The sequence below is a fragment of the Ipomoea nil genome, unplaced genomic scaffold (assembly GCF_001879475.1).
Source record: "Ipomoea nil cultivar Tokyo-kokei standard unplaced genomic scaffold, Asagao_1.1 scaffold1421, whole genome shotgun sequence".
Taxonomy (NCBI): domain Eukaryota; kingdom Viridiplantae; phylum Streptophyta; class Magnoliopsida; order Solanales; family Convolvulaceae; genus Ipomoea; species Ipomoea nil.
Window position 1 is genome coordinate 2,445,001 of NW_017617849.1, and position 20,431 is coordinate 2,465,431.

The window sequence follows — 20,431 nt, forward strand, 5'->3', positions numbered from 1 at the left end:
TCCATACTAGTGTTCTAAAAACCTATGAACCAAACAACAACAATCACTTTCATACCCATTCCTATGTGCAAAACCCATCAACCAAACACACCCTTAGTTTTCTTTAATTTTGAATTCAGTTCTAAAATTATACATATTCAAATAATAATTTCAAAAAAAAATTGTAAGTAATTAAACCAATAAATTTCATAAGTATTTAAATTAATATTTAATTTGTAGATAACTCGTTAGTATTTTAATATTCCGCATATTTTATTATTATTTTTTTGTAATAGTAATTTATATTTTAATTTTAGGAATAAGGTTCAAATTGGCCACGGAACGTAACCTGAAAATGCAATTAGGCCACTGAACAAAAAAAAAAGTGCAATTAGGCCACTGAACACTCTAAAAATGTGCAATTTCACCTGATAGCAGGTTACCCTCAATTTTAGCAGGTTATCTGCTTACGTGGCAGCTGAGTTGGCATTTTTAATAAATTTTAATTAATTTTTAATAAATTTTAATAATAACTTTTTATTAAAAAAATTTTAAAAAATAAAAACGACTTTATTTTATTTTTTATTTATTTTTTTCCAATTTTTTATAAAATTTATTATTAAAATTAATTATTAAAAATTATTTAAAAATTATTAAAAATGCCAACTAAGCTGCCACGTAAGCAGGTAACCTGCTATCCGGTAAAATTGCATACGTTTGGAGAGTTCAGTGGCCTAATTGCACATTTTTTGAGTGTTCAATGGCCTAATTGCACTTTTTTTTTTTCGTTCAGTGGCCTAATTGCATTTTCAGGTTACGTTCAGTGGCCAATTTGAACGTTATTCCTTAATTTTAATATCAAACAAAATGCTCTCTTAATATAATGTCCACAAATCACAATGGGGGATTGAATATTTGAGTCCTTCCAAAAGCGCGCATAAAAAAATAAAGGAAAAAAGTTGGGAAAAGCAGGAGAGATATAAATATAATGTTGGATCTTATTTTATAAATATGTACGTTAAATAGATTATGAAGCACATTTTGCGGACCAATTAATTAAAAAGTGAAATAGTGTATGCTATGTCTACATGACACTAAGTAGGGAACTATAGAAATGTGGATGAGATGACGTGAATTTCTTTAGAAAGTAGACAGGACCAAGAACTCAATGGGTTAGTAGACAGGACCAAATGCCGGTGTGCATAAGGAATCTGTCCACTTTGGACATAATTCTAACACTGCCGCTACCAAGGTTCAAATCTTGGTCTCTTATCCCAAATACTGCCCACTAAACCATTAAGCTAAGCCTGTGCGGGTATGAATTTCTTTAACTTAATCATAAGTCTTGAAGTCAAGTAAAATTATTTGATCAAGTCAAGTTAAGCCCAATACTAAGATTTTCTAAATTATTTACATCAAGTTTTGTCATAAGTTTCATCAAAATTTAGACAATGTGTGAGAAATAACACTATTAGGATCTGTTTGAAAATTCAGAAAATATTTTTCAAAAGTTAATTTTGAATTTTAATATTTGGGTATCCAAATAAAATACACATTTTGATCAAAGAAAATAATGTCTAATTTGATAGAAAACATCGTTCTAAAATTTTTAATCAGAAGACATTTTTCACGTCCTCTATTTTCTTCTCTCTTCTCCCTCCATTGACGGCTTGCCTTCTTGTTATTACAATAGACAAGACACATTAATCAAATTCATCGCACTACAAATAACAAAATAAATAAATAAATATTTAGTAAAAATATGTTATTACTATCCTGCATTTCACCGCACTACTAATAACTAATCAAAAATTAAAAAAAAATATCTAATATTATTTAATATTTAATATAAAAGTAAAAGAAATTGAAAGGATTAAATAATTTGGAAATTGAAAGTGAGAAGGATGCCTTCTTCTCAATTTAAAAATAAAAAATAAAAATTGAGAGTTAGAAGAAGGCAATGCCAATATGCCATTGTCTTCTTTCCAAAAGTAAAGTAGAAATGTAATTAGAAAACGGTAATGGTATAACTATTTTACACAAAAATGTCTAAGATTTTAAAATTACATAAAATAATTATCTTGTAATTTCCAAATTTACACATTTTAAGTTAGGACTCTTGACTGTGAAATAATGAATAATCACACACATATATATTCTTATATCACATGTAAATAAGGTTCACATGTGTATAGTTTCCTATTTACGTCGTGTGATGTATATCCGTTTTATTTTATATGATAATCTGTACGTACTTAAATATTCTCGAACAATAGGACTTTTAACAATTGAAATTATTAAAAAAAAAAAAAAAACAACTGATATTAGTGTAATTAACTCAGATGAAAAAAAAAATAGAGAGAAATGACAATGCACAAATAAGAGGTGATATTTTGTCTAAATTTCTACCTATTTTATCGGTACAAAATTAAAATGGTAGAATAATCAAATAACTACTTTAGCACCAAGACTATGTGGTCTAATGGTACTTGGGTTGGACTTCTATTTGAAAGGTTGTGAGTTTGAGCCTTAGTGAAGGCATTATTGGTTTTTTGTGTTTCAGTAGGTTGAGAAAGTATACAAACAGATACTAACTACTTAACAATTTATAACACAATTATCGTATCAAATTTATCTATATAACTAAGAAGCTTGATCAGGTGAAACACAATTATCGTATCAAATTTATCTTTTTATTGGAGTTGTTCATGCATAGATATATAATTGAATGTTGAATTTGCGTATTTAAAATGTAATTTTAAGTTTAAGAATGCAAGATTAATTATGGAGTAAAGAGTAACATGAATTCATAGATTATGTGCGAATGAGAATGAAAACATGATAGGAGATGTACAAACATGACTAAGTCTCAACATTGAATTCCCCGTTGATGTTGTGTTACCGAATAAATTAGGTTTGTACTTCTAACCTGTGGGCAATGGCTTAATATATAGACTAATGGTGTACTTATAATTCTGCTACAAGGATTTGTGGGCTAGAGTTCTATTAAGACTTTAATATTAGACTTTAATATTAGAATTAGACTAATGATGTAGTTATAATTCTATATTAGACTTTAATATTGATAGGTAATACGGTCACCATCCCAAACGGCTTCACTTACCGACCGCCAAGTTCCTGAGCCTCTCCGTTCCAACTCATCGCACTTGGCTCGGTGCCTTTCTCCGACCGACTCTAAATTGCCCGACCGGCCGCCCGATCTAATGTAATCCGCGATTGATTGCCCTTATTTATTCATATGGCTACCATTTATTTATTTACTCTTAATTGAAGACACGTATATACAACGTGGCTAGCATGCCGATGGTCCGGGTCATGTCCTTTCTTTACGGCTATAAATAGAAGCGACAACAATGACGAAGGGGACTTTTGGGCAGTGAAAGAGGAGACTTAAGAGAGCTTCCCGACCACTATATGGGTTAGGCTTAGCGATAGGTTTCCTTATTGATCTGTGTATTAGTACTATCAAATCTTATCCCCTTTTTCATGTGATAGGCAATGTTAATGGTGAATTAACGGGATTTATAATAATATTAACGGAGAAGATAATATTTATCCGAAAAATTAACCGATAATCATATAATCATATAATCATATAATTAAGAATAAATTAGAAAATCTCATGAAAAAATTAAAATATGAACCATTCAATTGATTTAATAATTTGACGGACATTTTTACAAACCATTATAGACCTAACTTTCTTTGGCTCTTATTAGTATAGTAGATAGATAAAGATTTCCCTCATTAAAAAAAAAAAAAAATTGATGCTAAGCAATATAATTATGTTGAAGTTGGATCATCAAGACCTTGTAGTCTAATGGCATTAAAGTTGTCCTCCCATATGAGAGGGTGTGAGTTTAAGTCTCAAGTAAAAGACGATACTCTTTGTGCTTCAGTAAGTAGCCGGTAGCACTAAAAAAAAAAAAAACCAATCTTTAAAGCAGCATCTGCATAAGGCCAAGCCGTCATGAGTTGGCACACATGCATCTTATATATGCTCTATCCTATAACTACTCCCATATACACTTTAAAATTGCCTTTGTGTAATCAACTTCTATATTTGATATATATTTATAGTGCTTAACTTCGTATACTATAATTACGTGCCAGTTTGATTCACATAGTAATTTTTTTTTTAAAAAAATATGGTGAATACCATTTGATAGAATAAGTTTAATATATTATATTATTTGAGGTCATTTCAATTAAATTGTTCATGCAATTAACTTTATAACCACAAAATTCTGAGTTTAATTATGTGTTTGAGTTATTTATCAATTTTTTTTTGGTTTGAGTAGTAGGCCGGGGTTTAATTTTAGACTTCTCCTTATAGTGAAAATGCCATTGAATAGATCATATAGATTATATTATCATTTTCCATTATTCAAAATAACTAAACATTAACATATGATTCATTTTGTATACATATATTTAATGCATATGTGAACTGAGCAGTAAAATAGTATTCTTATATTATATATTCTTTTTCCATTTCATTCCTTTCACTGTATTAATAGAAAAAATCTTGTGTTGCAACAGAAATCGCAACAGAATTCACAATGGAATTGCATTCCATGGACTAAAGTGAATTTACATGTTGTAATCTTATTAAACATTTAGCATTTAGAATTTATTTTTATTTTTTATAAATCGATATTGCCGTAAGGAGTATTTAAAGATTGCAATTCCTAGATGTGTATATAGACAATGTACGAAACATTATATTAACTCTTTAATTTACGGAAACCTTGTAGTCACTATCCAAACTAGTAGTTGCACCCGTGCGATGCACGGTCCTATTATTATGTTGAAATATCATCAAAATTGTTTTATTCATTATATAGGTTGAATAAGGTTATAGAAGTGAGAAATACAGAAAATATAATATTTTATTGATAAGTAAACTAAACAATTACAAATTATTAAAGATTTCTTTATAAACTACATTTTGGGTCTTGTTTATAAGACCTCTAGATTCCCCACAAATTAAGACCTTAAGACCATCCGGATTACTGACTCGAGATACTGCAACATATAATTGGCCATGATTAAAAACAGGTTTTTTCAATATCAAACCCACATGTGAAAGCGTCTGACCTTGACTTTTGTTGATTGTCATTGCATATGATAACATAAGGGGAATTGCTTTCTTTGAAACTTGAAAGGAAGTCTTGGGTCCGAAGGAGTCAAAGATAGTCTGGGTATCAGAACCTTTGTACCTGCGTTATTGCCAGCTATGATTTTCCCCTCAATAACATGATTTCCCAATTGTGTTACTATTAACCGAGTACCATTGCACAACCCCATCGAGTGATCAATATTTCTCAACAGCATAACTGGAGTTCCAATTTTCAATGTTAAAGAGTGGTTTGGTACACCTGAGCACCTCAGACTATTTAAAAACTCTGTTGTGTGTACCTGAGATTGCATATCAAAGTTTGCCTCAGCCTTGCAAATAGAATCACAACTCAAATATGTCCTTGATGCAGCTTGATTAATACCATTCATGTATTCATTGACCTCGTCAACAACATCCAATGTTGGAGCTAAAATAGCTCTATCCTCTAATTGTCTTTCATCCATGTTGCCAGAACGGTATCCAGGGAATGTGTTTTCCACAATTTGTTTTATTGGATCAACCTCATTCTGTAATACAATGGAAGACGGCATTATTATATTGCAATCAACATTGTTGTCTTCACCAAGATTACCATCACCTAAATCCGCAATCCACTTGGCAAAACTATCTAACTTCTCCAAATCATCTTCATCACTAACACCGCGCAATCTTAAATTCTTCGTTAGACGAAGAACTTCACAATTATTCCACAAGTAAGATGAATTAATGTTGGCTTGTATTATATCTTGTCTAGTACCTTTGGGAATAACTGGTAGGATTTGTCTAAAGTCTCCACCCAACACCACAGTTTTCCCTCCAAATGTCATTGTTGAGCTCCTTGAATTTTTGAACCGCATTAAGTCTCGCATTGTGCGATCCAATGCTTCAAAGCAATGTTTGTGCATCATCGGAGCTTCGTCCCAAATTATTAATTTGGACTTGATTATCAATTCAGCAAGCGGACTGCCTTGCTTTATGTTGCAGGTTGAATCTTCATTAACAGCAAGCGGTATGGCAAATCTGGAGTGTGCAGTCCTACCGCCAGGCAGCAGCAAAGAAGCTATTCCGCTTGAGGCTACATTAAGAACTATCTCTCCTTTGGACCTTAAAGCAGCTGAAATTGTCTTCCACAAAAATGTTTTTCCGGTTCCACCGTAACCATATACGAAGTACAATCCACCTTTCTCATTTTCAACATCTCCAATCACCTTATTATATATGAGTAGTTGTTCATCAGTTAGTTTCGGATGCAATGAATCATGTAGATGCATTAGAGCTTCCCTATCATATGACATTTCCTCTAACAACAACCTATTACCACAAATCCAATCATTGTTTCCATCTGGCATTGGCATTGGTGGGTAATCTGATAGAGATTTGTTCCAAGCATTCAACAATTTCTCCATTTCAAGCAGCGCAAAATTCTTTTTTTGAGATTCATTCATGTTTAAATCTACAAAATAAAAGACAGATGTACGATGTAAGTCTTTTAAACAGCAATTTTAATAATAATATTAAAATAAAATATACCTGGGACTGATAGGTTCCTTCTATAAACATATTCAGCATCATCTGATAAGAATGGCCAAACCATCTCCCAAACATTTTCTGGTTTGGCCATCGAACTGGATGTTAGAAGTGTAACAAACAACTTCTGTAGAGAACTTGCTAAGGACCACGTTGATGCCTCCGTGATTGCATCAATATACTCTTTATCATCTTCAATTAATCCCTGGGCATAACACGCATCTCTAAAGGAATTGTATTGAACACCATCCACCTTTTTAATCTCATCAAATGAAGTCGGTCCACGAACTATATTAAGTAAACACCTAAGATAAAAGATCTCACCAGTATTTGGTGACACATAAAAGATTCGCCCAATTGCCCAATTTCTTTGCCTAGGTTGCCATTCTCTTTTATCACTCTTCCAAACAAATTTTGTTGGCATTTGTGAATAAGTCAACTCCCTCCCTGCTGCATACTTTTTATTAGCTTCAAACCAGGCAGTAAACATGCTTTGAGCTACTGTTGGTCGATTCACCACATCATCGACCAAATCATCGTCATGAAAAATTATTGATTGCTCATTGGGAAGATGGAAACTCAAACGTTCAACAGATGGGTTCCTAAATTGTATGTCAAAGCCAAAAATCCTCCACGCAGCCTCAGGGGGTGAAATATATCTACAGTCATAGTACATTTTGATTTCATCTACAATTTTCCCCGTAGATTCTTCCACCCCACTATTGTAGAATTCAGCTGTTACCCTATCATTCCCTTTGTTGACGTATTTGAATAAGTACTTAATTGATCTAGATTGGTTGCACCACTCTACATTAATATGAGCCTTGTACTTCATAAGCAAATATCTATTGTGTGGCACAACATATCTACTATCAAGGTTAATACCATTCTTCCGTACTGTACGACCATTATCTCGACGTCGATATATTGGATATCCATCAAAATCCACTGTTGAGTTTTCCACAAATTTTTTGGGGAAGTATTTAGAGCAAATACCATTTTTCATGCAAGGTGAATTCTTCCTCGCTGCACCACATGGACCGTGAATCATAAATTCTTCTACTGCTTTATAATACTCAGGGTCGCACAATTGACTTGGAATCTCAGCAGATATGATCATGTCAATATCTTTAGGATTAGGATAAGAGTTACTCTTGCTCAAGAATATCAAAATGTGTGCATGTGGCAATCCCCTTTTCTGAAATTCAATAGTATAAATAACTGCAAACACGGGAACTGTGAAATTAGACCCCAAATAAATTGTCTATTTTTTTAAGCCTACAAAACAATTATATGCAAAAAATTACATTTATTAAATAACAAAATTTACCTGCATCCACCAGTCCAAAAATCTTCTCCTTCTTAATATCTTTTATCAGTGCATTTAATTTCATTTTAAACACACGGCAAACTATATCTGGCCTATCTTCAGCTTTCAGTTTCCTTGATTGTAAAAATCTTTCTATCTCAGGCCACTTAGGATTACATGTGAATGTAATAAATAGACTTGGATACCCTATCCATCTACAAATCGCCATTGCATCTTGGTAATTTTGCACCATATATCTCGCACCTCCTGTAAAACTCGATGGCAAAATAATCCGCTTTCCTTGGGCAGTAGGATCTACTTCACCACGTGTTAGTGCATCTGTCAAACATTTGTATGATTCACATCTCAATGACTTTTGATGCGACCTAATATAAACTAACCGTCCTGATTCTATCATGGTATAAGCATCAACAAAATATTGTTGAAACAATCGTCTAGCATATAGCAATGTTGACATTTCATTGAGCCGATCTTGCAAACGGAATGAAAAATACTCTCTTGGGCTAATTTTAGTTCGTGCATTTGAACTCCGGCCTTGCACATTATTAAACTGTATATCGTCCCTGTATCCGTCCTCACCGTATGGAAATAGTAGTGGATATTGCATTGGTAGATATGCTGGATTTAGTTCAGTTATTCTTTGAAAATGACCCGCTTGAGACTCCACCAGTATATCTCTTTCTCCCATGTTTGGATCCAAATCACCAACAATCAATGCCGCAACCTCCCCAACTTGTGGCAAGTTATATGTCCTTGCATCCGTGGTCCTTTTACCAATGAGTTTTATTTTAATATCCACTCTTTGATTACTTTCCATATTTGTTTTCGCCATCCTAAAACTCTTGACTAAAACATTATTTTCATCTAGTGCATCCTTGATGTCTTTCACAATTTCACGATGAATTGTATTTGTTGAATGATCATCCCTGTTTGGCAAGAAAAAAAAGACAATTTCATAATCTAAATATATAAGCAACAATGCTCATTTATTTAAATTAAATAAGCGTACATAACTTACCCCAATAAAGTTAGACGATTGTCTATCTCATGTTGTGTATCATAAATATACAATTGAGCAAACTTTGGTCGTCCACCAGACTGTGGTAGTAAACTACCCATTAAGTGAAAGTTTTGTCCATATAACCTAAAAGTCGGGGGGGGGGGGGGGGGGGGGGGGGGCACCACCAGTGTTAACAGTCCTGTCAATTTTCCCACCCATGGATGTAAAACAAAACATATTGTTGAATGACCGAATATTCTTCAAGAAATGGGTACTCTTTTGGTCCTGGTTAAAGAACAACTGCCTGATTGCCATAGGTGGAATATTAGGAGGGGACAACTTTATCTTGCCATGACTGCAACAAAGTGAATATTTTGGATTTCAAACACCGCTAGATTTATTAACTCGCTCCTCTAACCAAAACATTGCTCCGCAGTGTTCGCAAGAGTACGTTTGATCACCCAGATCGTTGTAATAATCTAACCAAAAAACAAATGTTAGTACTCCAAATTTAGATAATATCTACAATTAATTGTATCTATACTCACGATCTCCAATTGTAGATTTTGATGGTGTATCATGGACCACACTATTAAATGCTGACATCAAACCACGTTGCATTGAAACATCTGGTGATGAGATATTGTAATCAACAACGCACGACCTTGTTGTTTGATCTAAAAGATGAAATGAAAGTTTAATATTCATATATGGATTTATAACAATCTACTTTCTAAAAAGATTTATCATGTATATAGAAATTTTACCATTTGTATGAATATGCCAAGGTCCTCGACTTTCATAGGACACAATAGGGTTACTTTCGAGCACGTTAGCTTGCGATGTCGTTGATTGAGTAATATTTTGTAAAACTATTAAAAAAAAGGTTTGAAATCTCATATCCAAATTCAAAATATATAATATACAAAATTAAACAAATATACTTTTATTGTAGAAAATTGTTTAGAAAGACCTCTAATTTTTCCGTTGGCTAAACGCTTTTCAGTCTGAGATGTTGAATTAACACATGTCAGCTGAGATCTAGCAGTTGCCGATTGTATTGCATACGAACACTCTAAACAACAAAATTACAAAAACCACACGTTAATATGTATAATAAAAATAATTAAAATAAAACTCACTATACCAACAGACTGACATTTCATTTAAAATGAAAGCACTAACCATCCAAAAAAATTTACACCCGGATTTTTGAATGTTGCATTTTATGTTCAATAAAACAATAAATTAAACAGTTAATCATAAAGCAATGCATATGGGTTACATTTGCCACATTAAATACACTAAATTATAGAAAAAGTAGAATTTTTTTTTTTTATAATTGCCCAAATTCAAATACTCCAAACATAACACTCTAATCATTTACTATAAATTAAGCATATTAAATATATTAAACAGTAAAACATATCCAATAATGAGAACAATTGGCAATATTTAAAGATATATAATGATTCATACCATTGTATCCGTTGAAAGATTGTCCTGAAAGAGTTCTGTAGTGTGTACCAGTTAGACGGCTATTATTTTGAGGTGTTACATTGACACACGTAATCTGAGATGTACCACTTGACATTTCTATTGTAATTGAATTGTCTAAAATAAAAAAATCCAAAATGTTAACATTATTATAGTACACTATATATAGCACCGACATTGCAATATAGAAAGAAATTAATTACCAGAAATCGCAACTCGTTTTGGCGTGTTGAATGTTCCATATTCCGCACCATCATTTTCTAACATACAAACTAGAAAATACTTATAAACCAATAATTAAATAAGTAGTAATATGATCATCTTAGTAGATATAGTTAAAATGTACATGCTTATTTAACAAAATTGATTTAACAAACAATTGTATTTAACAATAAATTAAATGAAATACTATGTTTTATTTAAATATAATAAACACAGTAAATAAACCAAATTTAACAAATATGAATATCGTACTATAAAAAAAACATATGTACATATAAGCATACTAAAATAGTATATTTCACTACCAATATAGAATTTAACCATAACTTAAAACTCTACCTCTCTTTCTCACTATATATATATAAAGGTATATATATATATATATATATATATATATATATATATATATATATATATATATATATAAACGTATGAGTCAACTGTGGAAGGGTCCAGAAATATGCTTTCTGGACACCCTTCGTCACCACGGCCACCGTTTCCTGTCTTCTACCTCTCGCTCTGTCCATTTCTCCCAAACTCTATCTATCTATTGTATAAATCCAGATTCGATAGACGCTAATGGCGTCGAAAGCTTGAATATGATAATGTTCGCAATTTTCTTCTTGATTAGAGATCCGACGCAATTGTGTTGGGGTTCGATTGATAGCTACAGAATTGGGCGAAACCCTATATCTACGGTGAGGCTTAGTCGTTTCTACGAATTCAATCTACAGAAACCCTCAATGAGTCTGAGTGAGCTATGGATGAACGCAGTCGTTGACATTTGCAATTGCGTCCATGTTGAAATTAGGGTTTTCAAATCATGGAGGTAAATCATCGAAGGACTGTAAGTAACCTTCGTACTCACGCTGACCTAATCTCTACTATTTTTGCCCCAAAAATTTAGATGTAAATAGAATTTCAATTCGATTTATGTATGGTAAACTGCATGCGTGTATTGTTAGGGTATTGAAGTAAGAAAACTTGCATATTATTATTATCTGTTGCACTTGATTGTTTGAAATTTCAGGCTCTAAATTTTAGCTTTCCTAGAATTGATGATGAATAATTAGTACAAAATTAACCGTACTGTATGTTTAACCTTGTTCTACAGATTTTAATTCACCACTTTAAATAAACACAAATTGATAACAGGATACACAGTATGAAATTGCATGATAAGTTTTGATGAAACCGTGACAGTAATATAAGTTTTGATGAATTCTGATCAGTAACGTACCTTTATTTGAAACTGTATCCTTCCTTTTGGTGCCGATTACAGTTGATTTTGTTAACTTCTTCATTGATTTGAACTGCTCAGTGCTTTGTGAATTCTTTTTTGACAGTAGTGAGTTTATTTGAAAAGAAAGGTGTAATTGAAAAAGAATGGTGTACTTTGCATTTAAATGTGAATATCTGACTATATGTGAGTGGAAACCATTAAAGGAAAATGAAATTCCCTAGAATTTGCTATTACTTTATTAATTAATGATTACATCTATTGGGAAGCAGAAAAGACACAAATTTAAAAGATTGGATTTATTCCCAGATTTATCCTGCAATATATTGTGTTGAAGTTTTGATTACAATTCCAAAACATTAATAGATGTGTATTTTGTTTTCCAATTTGGTTAGCCAACTTTTATTTTTGCTGCTCAGTATAATTTTCTCTTTATTTTCTGTTTTTGAATAGACTTCAAAACTGTTATAACTCATTTACTCAATTTCTAACACTTGTTTGCAAGCACCTGGCACATGATGATAGTAATATCTGATGCACTTAGATTTCAGAGTTCCCATGATTCTATGGCATACTATTAAGCCTTTTGGAGCATGAAACAGTAGCACATTGAATTAAAGTTACAAATGTCAGTACAATACCTTTTTTTAATCTCAGTTTATTTCTCTTATTATCTTCTGTTTTTGAATAGACTTAAATTCTGATATAAAAAATTTCCTCATGATCTAACATTTGTTTTCAAGCAAATGGCAAATGATGATATGAATTTCTGATGCCATTAGATTTCAGAGTTCAAATCTTGCCCTAGGAGGACTATTAAACCTTTTGGAGCATCAAACAGTAGCAAATTGAATTTCCTTACTGCGAAAGACTACAAATGAAGGAGTTACGTTGTGCAGACTTAATTAGCTAACCTTGTTGTCCAGATGTGTAAATGTTGATCTATTTTCTGTCATTTATTAGTTAGTGTCCTCTTTGAATGAAATGAAGGTTGCACACTTTGGAATACAATAACAGTTATAGTTGGAGATAATTAGTCATTAGAGGAAAACAATTCATGTGTACCTCCATGATTTGATTCTATTTGTTTAGTGTTATAGTTCCGATAACTATACATTTTTTGTTAAAATTTCAGTGTACTGCTTTATTCAAGGTTTTATAATAGTAGTTGACTAAGAATTAAAACTTCACTACATGAAAAGAGTTTACATATTTGCTTCTATTCTGTTTAATTGGTCTATTATTCAACTATTTGATTGAGCACTAAACTCTTTTCCAATATCTGATAAGAGTTTACTTGAAGTTAAGTAAATCCAGCTTACCTTTATTTAGCAAGGACAACTTGACTTTGAAATATAATTTTAGTCCTTATTTGTGATATTAGATAAAGATGTTTTCCTAAAGATAACTTTAATATGAAATTTAGGAAAAGCAATTGTATTTTAATTTGGTCTGTCTTTATCTTCCATTTATATTTGAATTTGAATTGTACTTGCATTTATAGTCCTATGAATATTGTGTAATGTCCTGAAAAGCCACTAAAGCTCAAATGGATTGATTGGAGTCAAATATGTGTATAAGGTATGACATGGTTATTTACGTTTTTTTATTCATTCAAATAAAAGAAAATCAATACAGAGATACAGTATTGGAACTGATATAAGTACAATTCATTTCTTTCAGGTGGACTGAAAGTTCAAGGAACAAAAGGGGACAACTACTATTGCTAAAAGATAAGTACATTATTTTGATCCACTGCCAGTAGCCTTCATTATCATACTGTTTCTTGTGCATGCTAACTGATCTCTGCCTATTCATACCTGAAATGATTTAGGAAAATAGACAAAGCATAGAATAAAGCATAATAAAGTCACTTATAACAGTATCATAAGAAAGCACTTATACAAAGTGCCTATTTTCTATGGCATACCTGCAATGATTTAAGAGAATAGAGAATCCATCAAATAAAGCATACAAATTTAGAAATAAACAGTAGCATAAAAAAGCACTTATAAAAAGTGCTTAATGTCTAGGGCCAAGCAGCATGAATATGTACTTGGAGTACATATTATAAGAATCCTGTTTAGAAAACACCACCAATTAGAAAATAATATGTACTTAGGAGTACATATTATAAAAATCCTGATTACAACACCATAGTGCCTGCAAATCACCAAATTCCAATAATCTTTGTCCATCATTTGATCACAGAACAGTACATTAACTCTTCTCCTGTTTAACAAAAGCATTCTTTGTTTTCTTTGCATCTCTACTGGATGAAAATTGATCCAGTAAATTCCTCTTGGATGACACTGACTCCAGTAGCTCTCCTTGTTCCTCCAACTTTTGTTTCTTACCCAGAGTAGGATTTGGACTGCTTGCCTCATCACCCGATTCAGATTCCTGTTATAAATAACAACCATCAGTGAGTTAGACTCTTAAGAATCCAGTTTTTTTCAATCAAGGGACCATAACCAAAATACTTACATTAGACCCTGCATCTTGATCATCTTCATTTAGCATTCTAGATAGCTGATCTTGATCATCACTTAAACACGGGCAGTAATGATCAACTAAGTCTGAATCATGCGCTATTGCAACCACAGGTATAGCTATTGCTCTATTCTTGAAGTGATCATTCTTAACAGAAATCTTGAAGACCATAGCCTTATTACGGACCTCTTCCATACCAGTTGGCAGAGGAGACCCATCCTGGCAAAAAAAAAAAAAAAACAAAGTGTTGAAATAGAAACACTGTATTGTGTAGTCCTTTATTTTTTGTTGTGTTAAAACATACCGCCGAGTATTTGCTCCTTAAATCAAAAGCCGTCTTTCCCACAATTTCAGAGCACTCCTTGTCCCACAACAGAAAAGGAGCATCAGTGGTCTTATCTCCTACCCTCACAATCAGCCTGTACCTTAGGTTTCCCTCCTGCCATGTTGTACCACAGCTTAGGCATTGTAGAGCCCCATTCTTCAAATGCAACTTTCTAAAGCATCCCTCACTCCGGCATGAATGGTAATACCAATTTGTAGTACTCTCCACAGAAACAATCCTTCCAGGAATCCAGTAGTAGCCTTCCTGTTAGTAGAGAATAATTAAAATTGAAGTTGAAGATTTAGGAATAAAAAGAAAAAAATAGAAGGTTAAGATTTTGAGAATTTAAATTGTACCTCGGTTCTTTCATACAGATCTTTGATAGTTGTTACTATCATAGGAGATTTGGAACTTTCAGCAGGATTGCCATAGGAAATGTGAGACACAGTTTGCACACTTAGAGGTGGCCTGGTATCCACTTTCAAACTGCATATTAAAGAAAAAAAATATTCAACTTGTTGATCTAGATTACATGTTTCAAAATCAGTATTGTGTGTAATTACCTGTCTTTAAATTCATGGAATTCTCTGCAAGGATGATTAAACCATAACTGGGTTGCATTGTAGGAGGATGAAATTCTGAACTCATCTACAAATTGAGAAAAAGATAAGTGTTAAAAAATATTGAATTAGATGTTAATGAATAAGATATCATGCACTTACTATCCACTTTTTTTGCTCTACACAGTTGGAGTAAAACAATCAAAGGCCCTTCCACGTGTGTCTTGAAATAATGCATGGCTGTAGCAAATTGTTGATCCCAAACAGTACACTTAAGACGATTGCCCCTAAAAGTGAGATGAACAGATTGTAAGTAGATCAAATATATTGTACTCTCTAAATTTATAATGAGTTGATGGCTTAATGATAGTTTGCTTATAGAATATAACCACTTAATGCAGGTGTAACTACCCTACAACTAAAGGTGGTCTAATTGATTCTATTAAACAGTAGACTGCTCTGAATCTGTCCTACTGGGATAATATAGTGAAAAACCACCAATTTCAGTTTTGACTTTCAAAAAGCACAAGACTTGCATTGTGAAAAAGATAAGTATCTTTTGCAAAAGATAGTCAAATTACTTGATATCCAATTATTAGTTTAATAACATTTACTTATACGATTTTCTTCTACAATGACAGATTTTAATACATATTATCAGTATGGTATTTTCAAATAGCAGAAGACTATCAATGTGAAAAAGATAAGTATATTTTGAATTATAGCCATTTTATTAAAATTGCTTGATATACAATTATGATTTGACTAACATTTTCTTATAGGATTTTAGTCTACTATCACAGATTTTAATACATAGAATGATTATGCAATTTTAGTTTTATAAAATTTCAGTGAAATACAGGTTTAATTAAAACACTGATCAAAGTGAAAGAGTGAAGGCACTAAACAGTGGCCTGGATTCAATTCTCAGTTTTATAGATCTGTACAGAAAAGTATAAGAAAAAAACACTTACTGCCCATCTTCTATGAGAAAATCCACCAACTTAGAAGGAAATCCAGCTATAACAATCTCTTTGGGAGTGTAGTACTCGACCACTCTACCAATGACATCTAAAAGTGAAAATGAGTTAAAATTGAAAACAGTATAAAGACATAATAGGATATAGAATATAGGATATATATTATAGAGAAAAGAAGTAATAGACCATACCAATGAGATGCTTTTCAGACACCTTGCCCTCCATTAAGTCAGTAAAAGACTTAAGCCTAAACATTAGTAAGGGAAAACCCTTGCGTCTATGTCTCTCCACAATAGTCTCATGAGTAAATCTTATCATGTAGTTGTGATCAGTAGTTTTGTATTGGTAGTAGTGTGATATAACAGCAAAATCTTTGATGGCATACACCTTCCCTTCTGTTAAAAGCTTAGAATACTTTTCCACACATTCTTTCGGAATGTTACCATGAATGTATGTACCCTATCAACCAAGAACATATATATTGACTAACAAATTATACATTACTTTTTTGCAGTTTAAATTAAAAGAGAACTTACCTCAGAGTCATGGAAGACACATTCCTGGCTCTTGATGCTATCCAAACTATTGCGGCCTTCAGGTACCGTATAGGTACGAATCAATCGTAGCCTTATAGCTTTCTTGTAAGTGGATAGTTTGATGTCTTTGCCTAGAACATAAACAGGAGCCATTGGCATGTATTTGCAGATTTAATTGGTTCCTTCTAAGCAACCAAGAAAGATGAACGAAACAAAATGGTAGGCAATAATGAAGTTCCCTCTAAGTATTTATACATGGTGGCTGAGAAATTTGAAATCAGCATTGATCTCTTGGATGCCTCCCAATTAAACCTGCACATCGGAAGAACAAACGACACATGATCTCTCGGATGCCTCCAAATTATGATTATGATTTAATATATATATATATTGTGTCCGTTGTATATAGATAGAAATTGTATGTATTTGTATTTCTATTGTATTGTATTTCTCATTATTGGAGAGTTTATTAGAGTCCCAATTCAATATTTGTCAGCCGCATTAATATCATTGGCGACTGACCAGTTTCCCATAGAATTGGGACTCTAAAAAACTGCTACTAATCAAATTTGTATTTTTTCAATTCTTTCATTTCAAAGACCAACACCATTGATTTCATTTTTTCCTTTTTTTTTATTTCGATTAATCGAGAATGATAACCAAAACGACGTAGTATATATTGGGCGGGAAAATGGAGCCATTTCATTGGCCGAATTCTTATGGCTTTAATATGTAGGAAGAAGGTAGGTATTGGATGAAGCCTTATTTGATAAAATAGTTAGTTTATCAATCAATTTTGATTTGTTTGACCATTATTAGCTGTTTGACTTGGTTAAACAACCGATATGAGTGTTTGATTAATTAGTTTTTTGTAACAGCTTATTGCTCCAAAACACTAAAATTTAAAAAGCTATTCAAAGCAGTTTTTAAATTAGCTTTTTGAGAAAGTCATTTTGTATGTAATCAGCTATCAGCTAATAATCTAATATTATCAGGTAGTTAAATCCACTAACCGCTTATCTAACCGTTATTTATCAAATTAAACACCTCCAAAATCTGTTTTATAATCCTAATTAGTAAAGAACTACAATAAAATAATCAATTATCTAACCAACTTGAATGGAGTATATTAACTATATCTTATATAGTTGAGAGCATATACAAGAGTCAAAAGATAAAACAAAAATTGATGGAAGAAAGGCATTATCACATAGCTAGAGATGTATTGGTAGGTGACTATGATAATACATCTTCAAACAGTCAATGACAAAATGTCGGTAAATTATATTCAATATAATATTCACTTCTTTTGGAGTTTAATATGAAAGCGAAAAGAATTAATATAATGTTACTTTTGGTCATTTAATTATGACAATTAATATTTTCATTTTTTTAAAAATCTTAATTTGATAATTAATCTGATCACTCATAGTTTATAACTTCTTCAAATAAAATAAAATAAATTTGTTAATTGCCATACAGTGTGATACTTAAATGGCATCACGGTTATCATTTTAAATGGGTGATCATAAATTTGAACTTAGTAGGATACTATTATTTTTTATAAATTAAAGAATCATGAGTATTTAAAAAAAAAATTAATTAAATTTAAAATGCCATCACATGAAAGAGAATATAATGGTAAATTGATGATAGTTTGAACATTTGAAATCGATTTTGGTTAATTTCAAAAAATTAAAGGTTCAAAAGAAATTAAATTGATAATTAAAAATTAAAAATTAAGTGTCACTATATTGGGAGAACTAAAATTGATGATAAAGGCCAAAAATTTAATCGTTACAAAAAAAATTGAATAATATAATATTTTAACATATATATATATATATATATATATATATATATATATATATATATATATATATATATATATATATATATATATATAGAGAGAGAGAGAGAGAGAGAGAGAGAGAATAGTTACTTCATATGTATTTAGAGACATTACATTGGCTAAAGATTTTATGGTCAAGCGGCATAATGTGATTTTTTCAAATAGGAAGTCACACGTTCGAATCTAAGTTTTGAAAGTATGAGACTAAAACAATTATCAGTCAATAATGGGGCCGAAAAATGATACCTTAAATTAAAGCCACCCATGTATTATTATAATTAAAATAGTGTGACATTGAGGACTATATATATCTAACCACTAAACCACCCAACCACAACAATTGTACTACACTCATCATTATAATTGGAAACTTAGTGCATCTCATCTCCAATTCAATTAATTACACATAGAATGGGTGCAGGCTTTAGGTTTTGGTTGTGCTTTCTTCTTGTTTTGGTTTCAGGTTTGGTCTGCGAATCTCGTGCTCTGAAGCCATTCTCACCCATTCCCAAAAAGGCTGGCGCATTGAGGGCCAGGGCTGAAGAAATCATCAACGCCAGTTTGCTACGTACGAGGAACACAATCAGCAAGTTTGATGTTAACAGGGTCAGTCCCGGAGGGCCTGACCCCAAACATCATTAATCATGTTTATTTATAATGGAGGCTATAGTAGTTGTCAAATTTAGTCTCATAATAAAACAAATACGTACTCCCTACCATATATTATTTACTCAATTTATGCATGAAGATATGATTTTGTAATTCATTTTTATCTTTCGTTAATTTAAGAGGTAACTTGTGAGTCTGTGATGACCTCCACTTTAAGACATGCCTATTTGTCATTTTGTACTCAAAATTATGTGTGTAATGTATTACGGTCTTAATTATCAATTAATATTTCTAATGCATTCGATAAATATGTCACTATAACAATTTACAACAAAATTAACATTCATCAACTTATTTATAGTTCGTTGATCATGTTAATTAATCATTTAGATTACACATAAAGTTATAAATGCATAATATACGCACAGTTTAATGACTTTAATCCCATGAGAGTGACAATTACATCATATATCAGTTTTTTACACTTAGCAATTAGAATATTAGAAATTTATATTTTTACTTTACCCACTGAATAAATTTCTCATTAGGATTAAATCCTTGATTTTGGCATTTGTGTTTCCACAAGGCATTTGTGATTAAGTGAATACAACATATATTATGAAGGCACTAATGGTGTGAAATGGCGTAGTGGCTGTCATTGTATTAATTTAGCCAATCTGGATCGCAATCCAAATAGAGTGTAACTTATAATATGAAGTTACTTTCTGAATTATATTTGTCCTTTTATTCTCAGCCTATTCGCACTAGTTGGAATACTATTGTCCCATACCTGTTAGGGACTCTGGTTCTCAGTCTATTTGCACTAGTTGGAATACTACCGTGCCTCTATGTATTCTACACTTAGAGTAATAATACCCAATTTTAACCAGCTTGGTTGACGTGAGTGACTGTGTACTTGTCTTTTGAGAGAGGTCAGGAGTTCGCGCCGATGCGAATGAGGATTAGTCTGAGTATGGTACGAGCTTAAAGGTGCCTCCTATAGTTAGGGCCTGCTCAGGACATCTCGTGGTCTGACCAATAATACGCAATTTTTCTTTTCATTAGGTGTCTATTAATTGGTTGACTCAACTAAAAAAAATTGATCTAATATATATATCACAAGGAAAATTTTAGTAAC

The 20,431-nt window shown here is 31.9% G+C and overlaps 2 protein-coding genes across 2 annotated transcripts; both read right to left on the reverse strand.

Annotated features, from left to right (window-relative positions):
* Positions 1-4,989: 4,989 nt before the first annotated feature.
* Positions 4,990-8,811, reverse strand: LOC109187387. Its single transcript, XM_019337571.1, has 4 exons — positions 7,980-8,811; positions 6,653-7,885; positions 5,422-6,575; positions 4,990-5,028 (listed from the first exon to the last, which is right to left on the reverse strand). The coding sequence occupies exons 1-4, from the start codon at positions 8,809-8,811 to the stop codon at positions 4,990-4,992; spliced, it is 3,258 nt and encodes a 1,085-aa protein (XP_019193116.1).
* A 5,347-nt stretch (positions 8,812-14,158) lies between these two features.
* Positions 14,159-16,985, reverse strand: LOC109187388. Its single transcript, XM_019337572.1, has 9 exons — positions 16,833-16,985; positions 16,488-16,755; positions 16,291-16,387; positions 15,479-15,603; positions 15,320-15,404; positions 15,113-15,242; positions 14,736-15,020; positions 14,426-14,650; positions 14,159-14,341 (listed from the first exon to the last, which is right to left on the reverse strand). Exons 1-9 carry the CDS (start codon positions 16,983-16,985, stop codon positions 14,159-14,161), a joined length of 1,551 nt encoding a protein of 516 aa, XP_019193117.1.
* Positions 16,986-20,431: the final 3,446 nt, after the last annotated feature.

What these genes read in the sequence shown, in the direction of transcription:
- LOC109187387 (XM_019337571.1), bottom strand. Translation starts at nt 8,811, where the DNA reads ATGGCGAAAACAAATATGGAAAGTAATCAAAGAGTGGATATTAAAATA. An exon ending in TTTTGGACTGGTGGATGCAG is followed by an intron (nt 7,886 to 7,979) that starts GTAAATTTTGTT and finishes CTAATTTCACAG; the next exon opens with TTCCCGTGTTTGCAGTTATT. An exon ending in AAGGAACCTATCAGTCCCAG is followed by an intron (nt 6,576 to 6,652) that starts GTATATTTTATT and finishes TTTATTTTGTAG; the next exon opens with ATTTAAACATGAATGAATCT.
- LOC109187388 (XM_019337572.1), bottom strand. Translation starts at nt 16,985, where the DNA reads ATGGCTCCTGTTTATGTTCTAGGCAAAGACATCAAACTATCCACTTAC. An exon ending in TAGAGCAAAAAAAGTGGATA is followed by an intron (nt 15,405 to 15,478) that starts GTAAGTGCATGA and finishes CTCAATTTGTAG; the next exon opens with ATGAGTTCAGAATTTCATCC. An exon ending in TTCCATGAATTTAAAGACAG is followed by an intron (nt 15,243 to 15,319) that starts GTAATTACACAC and finishes TTTAATATGCAG; the next exon opens with TTTGAAAGTGGATACCAGGC.